The 14,040-nt window shown below is 40.1% G+C and overlaps 1 protein-coding gene across 1 annotated transcript in view; it reads left to right on the plus strand.

Annotated features, from left to right (window-relative positions):
* cacng2b (calcium channel, voltage-dependent, gamma subunit 2b) overlaps positions 1-14,040 on the plus strand; it is a 43,520-nt gene continuing 29,480 nt past the window's right edge. The window contains exon 1 of the mRNA XM_026303741.1: positions 1-220. Within this exon, the coding sequence (XP_026159526.1) occupies positions 10-220 (211 nt within the window). The 5' untranslated portion in view covers positions 1-9. The remainder of the gene's footprint in view (positions 221-14,040) is intronic.

Here is a 14,040-nt window from a genome sequence, read left to right on the forward strand (position 1 = left end):
TGCGGCAACATGGGCGTGTTTGACCGCGGAGTTCAGATGCTGCTGACCACGGTGGGGGCCTTTGCCGCCTTCAGCCTCATGACCATCGCCGTGGGGACAGACTACTGGCTGTACTCACGCGGCGTCTGCAAGATCAAGAGCACCAACGAGAATGAGACCAGCAAGAAGAACGAGGAGGTGATGACGCACTCAGGCCTCTGGAGGACCTGCTGCCTGGAAGGTGAGCCGGAGATACACTGGAGAAGCCATATATACATGCAGAGATACACCAACACCACCCTGCTCAGGCAGATTGATTCCTACGTGCCCACACACATACAGTCTTGCATTTGCACTCACATGCCTACACATACGCTCACATGCCCACACTATTCAGTATGTTCTCTGCATCCATTGCCACACATGCATACACCCGCTGTCTCTAGCCTACACACACATATCCATCTCTCTATCTGCACACAGCCTGCAGCCTCTGATGTTGTATGCTATTTTACCAAGTATTACAAGTTCCTAACATTTCTGGCAGAAGTGTCTTTCACACCAAAATGAAGCCTTTCCTTTAAAAAATTGCAGCATACCTCACTTCTTCCTCCTAGAAGTTGATGTTGATGATGCTTCTATGAAATGGTCCTTTTGGTTGCTTTCTTGTCCAGGGTTGGCTTGTCATGTGGCCTGTCATGGCTGGTATGCAGTTTGGTCTTTTAATTGTCCCAGCAGAAAGCAGCTTGGCTCATTTAGCAAACTGCCAGACTGGACCCCACAGGACACCTAAGGTCCAGCCAGGTATACAGCTGACTTATATAATCACCAGTCCTGCTATCGGCTTGTTATTTTTATCATTTCATTCTCTGTTTAAAGGACAGATGTAAAAACATGTAAAGCCTTACATGGTTATCTCCATGACAGGCCTATAAACCCTAATGCCAGGTATTTGAGCCTCCAGCAATCTGCAGCCTATTTGGATCCATGACCAGGCACACTAGAATCGGTTTCAGATTTTTCAGGTCTCTCTTTTTTTAAAAATGTCTGTGTACGGGTTGCTTAGTAATCTTCCCTCTTTTCCACACTGGCATGGCGGGATTAGCTAACCTGTGTGAGTCTACTAGAGGAAACGAGGATTTATTCCAGGTAAAGCCTTTGGCTCTGAACTGAACTGAAGTTAATGCAGTGAGACTAGAGTGATCCCCCACCACAGCATAACAATGAATTTTTGAATATGGATTTTTACCCCCATTTCTGATAGTTGACATACAGTGGGGCCTTTGTCTTCTTCCCCCTTCAGCCTTAAAAAAACACCGGACTGAACTTTTTCACTTCAGGACAACAAAACTGTAAATTGACTTTTTCTGTGACAGCCAATTTGAAACTTTGTCCGTAACCTTAACCCCATGCCCTAACCTTTAAAAGAGCAGCGCAGGATGACACCCACACAAAAACACTTTATAAGGACAGGACACGTTGACGCTGACTTACATCATGTCTGTGGGATTCATCTCTATCCTGAATCATATAATACCCTGGCCCAGAATCACAGGACAAAGCCGAGTGCTGACGATACAGATTCAGTTTATTTGTAGGACCATTGGTCTTATTTGCCACAGTAAGAGTCACAGTATCGTCATTATAAATGCTAACATTGATATGGATATGTAATGCACTTATCCTATGGTCATCCTACATGGAAAACTTCTGATTCCCATTTTGCCACTTGTGTTGTAAACATCTAGAGGTAAATATTGGAGTGACACATACTGATGAGACAAAACTTCTTTCATACTTTGACGTATGTCATAATAATCTATTGCACATGTGCTGGCTGTATAACTAACTGTGTGCACCGTCTCTTACTGTGACCTCACATTGTCACAGTGGTTGAGCCATAGAGCCTGATCCAGTCACACACCTGGTTATTGGTCATCACAAGGTGTCATAGTAACTTTAACATCTGCTGTGATCTTGTAATGAGCGCTACACCTTACTTTATGAGTAATCGTGTAAGTATTTAGCACAAAGGCATGTAGCAAGTTATTGTATTCATCAGCTCTGCAGCAGAGTCGCAGCATAGTGGAACAGCAAGCTCACTGCAACACACAAACTACATTTCCACGTCTGACATAAAAGAAAAATGAACAAATGTTGGAGTTCAAGTAAAGACCACGACATTTAAACAGTGTGTTTTAACCATTGATCATTAAACTAGTGTCAGTTTAATGTCGGTTCACTTGTCTGAGAGTGGAATATAATCCCTTAATTCATTCAAAGATGCAGATCGCTGAGCCTCTGCAGGAGCAGCAGTGTTGTCACTTGTCTTTGTCAGCTGTTTTGATTTCAGGACATTTAACACTGATTTTATGGAACAAACTCACGTCACATCTTTAGGATTACACACACTCACCAGTTCTCCAGCTGTTGAAATTTCACACCACTGTTCCACTTTATACACAGCTAACATTTAGCTAATGCTTTACCTCCTTGTGTTTGGTTTATGGCAGGTTAAACTATTCCTGGATCTGGGTCTTTTCAGCTTCTGATAGGTGATATTTTGCTGTTAACAAGGCAGATGTCACAGCTCAGCATGTGCAGGTGAAGATGAAACATTACAATAGACAGGCAGCTGTAAATCTCACAGTAACCCTTCACTGGTCCAGAAAAAGACATATTTTCTCAGCTTTCCCAGTACTAAATCTTGGCCTCCTTCTTTGTCATGTCTTTATTCTGCTACAGCAGCTAACTCAGTGTTTAATATAAGGTTAACGCTGCTGAACACATTGAAATAAACCTGTATGTCTTGAAATATATTGCTTCTTTACTCTCTCCTGCAAAGCCTGCACAGAATGTTCAAAAACATTCGATCATAGTTTCTTTAAACAGGTTTAAGCATATGCCTTTTTTTTTACCAAATACATTTTCTAGCTAAAAATACCAATTGTAAATCGGTTTTGGTTATAAGTCACACAGATACAAGATACTTAGCTTTTTCCTGTGACTACCTCTCCTACTTTCCTTAAAAATCTTGGCCAGAACTATAAAAAAGAAAAGACATTATATATGTTTATATTTATCAGTTTTACAGTTCATTTTACACTTTATTGATTTTCACAAGCCGTGTCAAGGCCTTGGTCCTGGCGACATCTCAAACCTATTGACACTTTATGGGGTGACAAGGTCAATACTGTAACTGAGCTGTTACGAGACCCCAGGTGTAGGTGTGGGTGTAAATGCTAATGCCTGTAAACATAATATCAAAAAGATGAAAAGACAATTGCTCAGACTTTTTTATCAGGCGACTCATAAAATCAAGAAATAACTAGAACTAAAGATCATGATTTTTTTATGACAGAACATGTTTTGTGAAAATAGAGAAGGGTTGTGATCTCACTGTGGACTTTGTGTACTTCCATCGTGAACACGCTCTCTTCTCAACAATCAGCAGGTTTTATTTGAAGTGACCTAAAAAACCCACAAGCAACTTGCTTCACGTCACTGCTTATTCGAGCTCTGTTGAAGACTGCCTAATTTGGTGCAGGTGTGATGAAGGCTACCTGTGATCAAGCATGTGATCACATTATGTAATCATTTTAAAGGTGATGTCATGGGAATACATTTACTGCTGCAAATTTAGAACCACCTAGACACTGGTTGTTTGTGAGTTTGAGGACAAAATATGTTTATTTTTTAAGAGAGAAAATATGAAATCTTGGCTGAGGTTGTAAAATTGTGTCAAATCTCCAACACATTTGTCGATGTGAATGCAGCCACGCCAACTCACTCCATGTGATATGCTTATTTTCCTCGCTAAGTGGCTTTACTTTTCACACTCTAAACTCGCTCTGTGTCCTTGGCACTGGAGATTTGAAATGGTTAAGAGCAGAGAGGAATCTGAGAGAGATCCAGCTCACTCTGTGTGCTTTGCCTTCAGAGCTACAGTTGCTTTATAGCTGCGTGGTACAGAGAAGAGAAAGAGGAAGAGAGAAATTGGGAGGTGTTGAGAAAGAAAAAAAGAGAAAAAAGAACAAGAGAGAGAAAGAGCAGGCAGCCCTGGTTTGCTGTCACACCCCCTCAGGCATCCTGTGCTATCTTTAACACACAGGCCTACGTTCTATCTAACCTATCTTGCCCCAGCTTTTAACATAATACATCACAGCGCATGCTTTTATTTTAATGCTCTGGACATGTTGTACCTGAATTACAAACAACACTGACTGTCAGCTTTGTCAGGACAGTGACATATCAGCGTCACAGCGAAACAAAGCCCACACATACTGTAGATGTTGGGTCTAGAGTTTTATATTTTGATGATGTTTCTGTTCTCATTCTAATGTAAGGCTGCTGGCGTGCGTGTGTGTTTGAGGCAGGCTGTCTCAGAATTGGAGTGCATTATCGAGATGACATTAATTATACTAATAGCCATCAGCTCCGTTAGTTTTGCCGCGCTGATCGTCAACAGAACCTCTCGACACTGCTCCTTTATCTGAAGCTCCAGCTGGTAATTCACCGTGATGTGAAGTAACTGATTACATGGAATCAGATTACAAAATATAATCTTCTTTTACGAAAAGGTGCAGACCACTTCTTTATCAGTAAATGGACAGCAACTAGCAAATGACTGTACATGTGAGCTGATTGCAAAAAAAAAAAAAAAAACGCTGATGCATTATCTGAGGCTTCATTACTTGACATGATGGGTTGGGAAGTGATGATAGCCAGTAGATTTATTGAAAAGTCATCTGATAATGTGCGATCTGGGATCTGTAGGCTGCCAAATCGACTGAAACTACAGACAAATTAAATGGCGATTAGTTCTGTTCACAATGCTGAAATTACAGTCCAGTCATGTGTTAGAGGCAAAACCATTTTTGCCCTGTTTTGGCGTGTCTGAGTCTCCTGGTCCAATAAAAGGCACACCTTTATGCCATGAAGTAGGATGGATTTGGTTTTGGTTTGAGAGAAATAAACTGATTTGAGTTATGCCAAGAATTAAAGAGCTTATCTGAGAGCAAAAGGAAACGATTAACCTGGATCTGCCCAGAAAAAAAACAAACATATACCTGCAGTACCAGCATCTCTAAAGCTGAGAAATTAAAACAGAGCCTGCTTACTGTTCTCCTCAGTCTACACATGCTAAGCTAAGCTACTCAACTCCCAGCTCCAGCACCAGACTCAATGCACAGCCATTATGAGCCTGCTAACATTTCACATGGAAATATATAAATAAGCATCTGAAGGTGAAGTTGGTCACTACATTTACATTTTGTAAGTTAATTAAAAGACAGGGGAAATATTTCATCATGTCTGACTTTCCACATGACCAGTTTTAAGGAGAGCAAAGATGAAAACCATATTTCCTCAGGCTAATTGAAATGCTTAAAGATGTAACACTCTATTTACGATGCATGATGAAGGAGTGCCGGGTAAGAAAATAAGAGCCATTGTTCTGCCTCCACACTGCGGCTGGCAAACAGTCAGCATCCAGCAGCGCTCTGTGGGCGTGCTGTTGTTGATACTGTAATAGAAGTGACTGACAGGCCACGGCAGCTGTCAAACCTCTGCCATCAATGTGCTACAACCACCCAACTCCTGGAGCAACAAAAAAAACTGATTATTTTTAGACTTAGAACTTCTTTATATCGTAATACCCATTTATTATTTTCTCCACATGAATTCTCAGACCACATGTCTTCGCATTAACAGGCTTTCATTAGGTGTTATTACTACACTTCTACATTGCCTCATCATAAACTGTTTTGAAAAAAAATGTGGCCTTGATGTGATTTCAAACATATTCTGGTTTTGTTGTATAATCCTCAACATTTATATACGGATAGTTAGTTCTGGAGGGTTGGTGTTTGTGCAGGCGGTGATGGCTATAGAGAGACATTAGTTGTAATTTTAATACATTATTTTGCATAAAATCTTTACCTAAATACTCTTGGAGAAATTATCTTATCTCACAGTCTGATATAACAACATAGTGTATATTCTGTATGTGTTTGTTTTGAGTCTTCTTTGATTCAAGAGAAACGTAAGGATTCATGATTTTTGTGGGCTGCACTTTATATATATATATATATATATATATATACAAATACAACATGATATATGCCATATCACTGAGAACTCAGGCTTTAACAACGTTCTCTGGGTTTGGACAGAGTCTAGCTTCTCAGAGTTTCTAATCACTCAGTATTTAACTACGTCAACTACAAAACTATCTTTGCACACCCAGTGGTAAACGGTTAAAAATCACTGTTTCACTTGGAACATCACAGACGTAGCAGGTACTATGTCAGTGCAGTGATTAAGTAGAAGAGTTAGTGCAAAGTGTGAGAGCTTGGATTGTGGAATGTGGAAACAGTACATTTCACGTTTCCTTCTATCTTTGTTATAAACACATGCAGTATTAAACTGTGCCGACCTCACAATCCATGTAGCATCAGTCTCCACACTCCTCCATCCAGCTGCTCTCAAGTCTGCTCCAGTTGGATTCACTCAATGTTCCTGTCATCCTGGACGGATGGGCTCATGTCGGTGGTCCAGCTGTGAAGGCTGGCTCCAGAGATCCCGCCTGTCGCGGACTTCCATGATGGATCTTGCCCCAGGACAGTCTCTCGTTCCTAGGCACAGACCGGAGCTGCCCTGGGGGCCTCAGCCTTGACAGGTGGAGCTCAGCAGGCTCTAAACACAGCTATTAATCTCCATCACGGCGGGTTTGAGAGCAAGCGAGGTGTGTGTGACAGGAGATATGTTTCTGGGAATGAGGTGTGAGTGTCTGAGAGTGTGTGCTCTTGTGTGTGTATTTCTTGCCAGGATTCAATTTTAGCTTTCATCGCACACAAAATCATACTGGTACTGAATTTCCAGCTAAGCTGCAGTGGCCAGGATTGACAAAACACATGATCCTTTGATTTGGAAAAGAAATTACCTTTACACTTTCTCTAAAGCCACTGCAAATTCTCAGTGACCAAAATTCAAGAATAATGTACATTTTCCTGGGTTTTGACAGGTACATGTTTTGGGGGACTCCAGGTTTCTTTTTGACAACTGTGATAGAAGACCAGCATTTATCATTCATGAGCTATAAAGATGAGGTTGTTTAAGTCATTTCAGTCTTATTCCAGCCTCTTCAGAGAGAGATGAATCATGTAAATACATAATGAACATTTTAGTGCTGTTGCTATAAAGTGCATTTGAAGAAAATGCACTTTACACAATTTTATATGTTATGTATGGTTTACATGTTTGTGTGTGTGTCTGTGTGTGATTGTGTGCTGTTTTTTGTCATATAAGGGTAAAACCAGATGCACATAGATTTTGAGACTTAATTGTAATCTGTAAAATTATGGACGTGTATCAAGTAAATAATCATAACCTGCCATATCATTTAGTGTAATTAATATCAATTTTCAGGAATTTGTATATATACATCATATAAAGTACGCATGCATCATATTTATTATCTTCTCAGTTGTGTTTAAATCCCTGATGACATTCTCTTCATTAACTAATTAATGCAGTCGCCACACCTTCTATTTGCAGCAGCTCTACTCATCCCTCTTCATGGCAGTGCCAGGTATCTTTGGCCACATGATGCTGCGTAACTATGGCGATGCAGCGGCCTGTTGGCAGCACAAGGCCGCCTGTCAAACAGACATCACGGCCTCTCAATCAAAGAAACTGTTTACGAGCGCTCACACACCACCTGGGACTGACACATACTCTGCTCTGCACCATGGGAGGGACAGCAATCACACACACACACACACACACACACACACACACACAACACATTTACATGCAAGAATATGCAGACACATCCAGGTGCAGTAGTGAAACAAGGACATAGTTAATTAACACATAATGAGCATTTACAGCATGGCTTAATATAAGACAAAGTGACAACATCTAAGCTCAGCTATAAGTATCATAAACCATCTCCAGGTCCAGATTAAAATGTATGTGTTCATGAAAAATGAATGTTGTATTATTAAATCTAAAAAAAAAAAATCAGAGATTGTGCTTTCTAGTCATCATCTCACTGTTGAGCAGACAGCACTAAAACACATTTTAGAGGCAACTGTTCCAAAATACAGTTAAGAAAACTCTACTTTGATATTTATGATGATGAATATATCATCATTTTTGTTCCAATAATCAGTTTTAGTTTGTGTGTTTTTTCTCTGCTCTCCTGCATAAGTGGTATGTACTTCCTTCATATTGGACTAAGACAAGTACTCAGTACTAACACTAGTGTCCAAACAGCTAGCTGAGTACTGCATTTCAGTACTAACACTAGTGTCCAAACAGCTAGCTGAGTACTGCATTTCAGTACTAACACTAGTGTCCAAACAGCTAGCTGAGTACTGCATTTCTTCATAAATCGAACTGTGCATTTATAAAATACATGAAATTTGTAACCAGGTTAGGGCAGTACACAGGACCAGTTAAGGAAGCTCTATTTTCAAACTGAAAACATATATTGGTGGTTATTGTGGTTATTTAATGAATGAATATGGTTTCCATATGTTCACATTTGGTTCCAACCAAGAACACACAAATGATAAAGCCCATCCTTATAATCAAAATGAAATAATTTAACAATGAAGTAGGTAAATAATCTAAATAATTAAGAGTATTTTGTATTCTGTTTACAGTCAGTGTATATAAATGTATAGGGAAAATCTTAATTGGTAATATGCTTGATGTGTGGAAGATATCAGTGTTAGTGTTAAAACTGCTTTTGGAAGCTACTGGAATGTGTCTGCTGCAGATGCTGAAGTGTTTCACTAACAGGGTTATGCAACAGGACAGTGCTGTTAGCAGTCTGTGGTGTGACAGGAGGCAAGTGTGCCAAAGTGGTGTACTGTAGTATGTTCAGCGGTAGCCACTGACTGCATATTAGGATGACGCATAGTAGTTTCATCCTAGAGCTCTTGGGATCTATGCTGCATTTGTAAGTGATGGAAAACTCCCATCCAAAACTTGTTTTGTCTTAGCCTCAAAACAAGAGCCCAGAATTGAGCTTCTGTGTAATACAAGACAGACAGTTATCAAATGTGCCCATGCCTAATTTGGACAAACACATCACTTACTTGTATTTGTCGTCTGGAAAACTATGGAAGCTGTTTTCCAGCGAAGTCAGTGTGATTTGTAAACGCAAGGGTCAATAAATAAGTGTTTATAATTCTGATTTCAGTAGGGATTAGTTTTTATAGCAGAGTTGTATATGTATAATATTATGATTAGGTCTTTATTTAGTTGTTTATAACCTTAGTGTTGACATAACTCCCTTTCTGAGATTGGATCAGTTTGAGTAGCTACTATTACAAAGGAAACAGAAGAAAACACAACTTTGTTTTTGATCTTTTTTTAGACTTTTAACTATTTTGCGACCTCTCAAACTTAAGCACTACTGTTTTACAGTATAGTAACAGTGTGATGTCCTACGTTTTACAGTGTTTTGCAAAAGTAACAGTGTGTCACGTTCGTTGTTTTTCTGTATAGTAGGGTGAATGTGGTGTAGCAGAGAGCTGTTGGCACCGCCACACAGTCTGTTTAACGCCTGGTGGGAGAGGTGCTGACAGGCCGACTGCTCCCTAATCCCACACACATCAGGAGCCAAAGGGAATGACCAGGGATCTCAGTGTGTGTGCGTGTGTGTGTGTGTGTGTGTGTGTGTGTGTGGTCTTTACTGATCGGTGACATATTCACCAGTGTTTTAAGTTGACCAGTTGACTTTGCTATCCAGGTGAAGGTCAAAAAGAATGATAAAAAGAATGATACTCTTCCAGGTGTGTTTTGGTTTAGTTGATTTCATGAACGTCAATTAAAGTGCAAATAAGCAAAAGCAAGCAGCTTCCTATTGTTAGTGTCTATTGTTTAGTTCTCATGCTGGAAACGTGGATGAAGTCACTGGCATCAGAGTTGTCACAACAAGGCTGTATCATACAGTACATGCCAACACAGCCCTTTGTGTTAAAACACTGTAGGGTGTTGCACCTCATTGTGAATGCTCACCTTGTCTTTGGGGTTAGGGGTTAGGCCGTCATTGTGATGGTTAGAGTAAGGAGCTAGGGAATGCATCGAGATGAGAAGCACATGCATCGGTTATGTTTGTGTAAAAGGTCTATTTGCTAATCACCAGATAGATGTCAGGTCCCCTGACCCCGCCCACCAACAATCACAGCACGGTGACAAATCGACTGAGCTGCTCTCAGTGTGAGCACCGGGAGCTGCTTCATTATGGAGTTTGTGTTAGTGATAACATATGGTCAAACTGATGAAGCAACAATGCTGTCATCTGTAAGCTGTATGAGTCATAAACATTATGTGTGTGTGTGTGTGTGTGTGTGTGTGTGTGTGTGTGTGTGTGTGTGTGTGTGTGTGTGTGTGTGTGTGTGTTCTCAGTCTCACTTGTATATGATAATTAGCTCGTTGATAAATTGAAATGCATTAGAGGGAGAGTACAATAAACATAAACACACACACACACACACACACACTTATCCACATTTACAAGCCCTAAACAGATTCATAAACACATGCACAGCAACTTAAATTACATGTAATGTAAGATTTGTTATTGAGGTTATCTTACACACGTATTAAGCAACAGCACCACTGTGAAGTAAAACACACACAGAGCACATACACACCACATACACTAACCAACAGAGACTTATGTTTTTCTATAATAAAATATTACTTCATTGGTGCAATGTATGTGTGTGGCAGATGACCCTTCCTCCATCACACTCAGAGGTGAAAGGTCAGACTTGATGTAAGGTCAAGTGTTGTATTGGCTGCTCTCTCTCTAACACATATACACACAGTTGTGTTTTCATCGCTTCAGGGGACATTTCATTGATTACATTATATTCATTTCCTGCAGTGTTTACCTAACCCTAACCATAGCCGCAACCTAACTAACCCTAACCCTGCAGAGACATACCAAGTTACATCACCTCACATCACCTCACGTCACCTTCATCTGGACCAAAAACAACCTTAAACCAAGTTTTCACTTTATGTTTTGGGGCCTTACCCTTTGTCCCCAAAAAGAAAGTATGTTGAGTTTCCACAGTGTGACTATGTAAAGAATGCCAGTCCACACACACACACACACACACACACACACTGCTGACCAGTGACATTAAACAAATAAAATGGTAAAAAGTCTCTAAAGCTGTAATATGTTATATTTGTATTTACAAGCTCTTCCACTTCCACCTCTGTAAATTCTATCACTTGGCAGACACCACAGATACCCCTAAAAACTGGGCAGTTTCACAAAGTGTGTCAGATTGACAGTGCATGTTTTGAGTGTGCACATATGGGCTTACAGCTGATTCCCACTGGATAGATACTAAAAAGACATAAAGATTAGTATGGAAAGAGGTAGAAAATAATTTGTAATTTGGTGAAAAGACTTGCACTGTGAAGTTTCAAGTGTTTATTATTCCTTTCTAACACTGTAGCTCTCAAATTTCCCCTATTTCAAGGTCCATGGGAATATACTTTGTATTGAAGTTCTGAGTAGGTATGTACGAGTGTGTTACCTGCTTATGTGCAAAACCACCAGACCTGTGGTAGCTCCAGTCGCTGTCTGTGCCCAAGACGAAACACACAGACTTATAATCTGGTTGTTGAAAGATAAGAGGCACACAGATGTCACAGCTTCCCTCTCCATGACACAAGTGAAACCCTGTGATGTGTCAGGTTATGATTCATCAGATTATTATGGTCAGCAGAATGAGTTTACAGCTGCACGCCAGATGTGGCTAACCCAAGTTAACGGTAATGCCGCAATATTAAGCAGGCTACAATGAGCTCTGTATTTTAGGACTGTTGGGTTGCAGTTAAACGCCTGTGCATGTACTATACTGTGTGTGTGTGTGTGTGTGTGTGTGTGTGTGCGTGCGTCTGTGTGTGTGTGTGTGTGTGTGTGCGCTTTGTTTTTTTGTGTGCATCACAGCCTGTGTTTGTGAGTTTGCACTTGTTTGGGTATAGTTGTATATACAGCATGTGCCTGTCAGGAATAAGTGTGAACTGACCTGTGTGTGTGTATGACTGTGTATGGAGTGTTTCTGTGCATAGGCTCATTAAAATACAGTTGTCTGTGCTCTTGAATTGCCATCTTTGTGAGGTCCAAGAGCTTGACTTTGACAGAGGATATTTTGGCAAAGGTCTGTTTGAAGTTGAAGACTGAATGCTCTACGTCCAAGTCTATTTTTTAGTCACGTTGTTAATATGAATGATGGAGTCCTACGTAAACGAAAATTTCTGTTCAAGGTGGAACAGTTTTGTATTTTACATGGGAATTTTCTGCATTTATATAAGCACCAATTAGGATCTGATACTATATTAATTAGAATACACAACACTTATTTATTTATTATTTATCTTTATTAGTCTTTTCTTTTTGATTACTGTCAGCAAACGTCCCCCCCTCACTCTTCTACTGAAAGAGATTAGTGTTAGATTAGTGCTAAACATGTAACTACAGATGACTTTTACAGAACTATAATTGATTATTTAATCATGAATAATTAAAGGGTTAGTTGTATAAAGCTCTTTGTGGCCCCAGAGGGAGCTGCGTTAAATCACGTGAGACAGTGTCAGGTCTGAAAACTGCAGGGATGAACCCTAACCCTAACACAAAATGGTGGTGTGAAGTTAGAAAGCAGAGACTGCACCAGACGTCTGTAGCTCCTCATGTCTTCTTCAGGCTAAATTAGCTGCTGTAGCACCTGAATCTCCGACAGCACCGAGTAGAAAATAAAGTGTGGAATAAAAGAGACAATATCTCTGGTCCAGCTGCAACAACAGTGTTGACAGTGTTAGAGCAGTGCAATGCAAACCAGTGCAATACTCTTTTAACCTTTTAGAGAAATATTAAAGCTTTTTAGGGGGTTTGGGGGTACTCTGGTGTTTATCTTAGGTTTAGGATAAAGGTTTAGCTCAAGATTGGTATGAGAGGTCAAAGGGCAATGTTTCTGTTGAGTAAAAATTTTTTTTTTGAAGTACTATTATTTTGGGCAGTTTTTGCCTTTGTTTTGACAGGACAGTGTAGATAGACAGGAAACCAGGGTAGAGAGGAGAGGAAGACATACAGGTATACAGGACAGCCAGCTTGGGAATTGAACCGGCATCACCTGCATACATGGACAGGCACATTACCACTACGCCACCAGCAGCACCTGAATACAAGATTTTTTCTGGAGATTTTTTTAATCCAAATAAAAATCACTTAGAACTTCTCCCAATACATTTTAAACAGCGACAAGAGCTTCCCAGCAGACTTGTCCTGTGTTCAAAATGGCTGCTTCTTTCACTCATTCATTGCTGCATATGAACAGTCAATATTTTACTCTGTAGTGAGCAGTAAATTGAGACACTGAACATGCAATGCACATCATGATATGACAGGCATAGAGTTGCACAAAGTCATTTTCATGTCTTGCACCGGTTAGTTCTAAGTATTAGATTTGGAAACGCACCATATAGCGAACAGGCATATTGCTTCATTTTTAGGGGTCATAAGCCAAGTGGGGGGTCCATGCATGTATGCATAACAAAATCTTCATGTAATGATTTCTGGCATTTTGATATACCTTAATGTTTATTCAGGTACAAAAAGAGAAATCGCACTACACAGGTATTTGATTTTTTTTTTTTATTATTTGAAAATTGTAATTTTCTTACATTTGAAATACATGTGACTTTGAAGCAACAGTACAGTATAAGTGGTATATAAGCAGGATCATGATGCATGGTTGCTATTAGTGTCAGGGCCATCGTGCCATCAGTTTTATCCAGGAAGCTCCTCAGCGTTGTTCTGGAGTAGAGCTTATGTTGGCTGGAGCCCATTTGCATCCTTCTTGTTCTTTTTTTGTCCTGTTGTGTTGCAATAATCACTGCCTCACCTCCCAGCAGTGTGAAACTATCAAAGTGTTAACCTCTTAAGAGTAGAGAGGGCAAGTAGGTTGTGATTACTGTAATTACAGGATGTGTGTTTTCCTGCTATAATCCTCAATATGCACT

The sequence above is a fragment of the Mastacembelus armatus genome, chromosome 1, assembly GCF_900324485.2.
Source record: "Mastacembelus armatus chromosome 1, fMasArm1.2, whole genome shotgun sequence".
Taxonomy (NCBI): domain Eukaryota; kingdom Metazoa; phylum Chordata; class Actinopteri; order Synbranchiformes; family Mastacembelidae; genus Mastacembelus; species Mastacembelus armatus.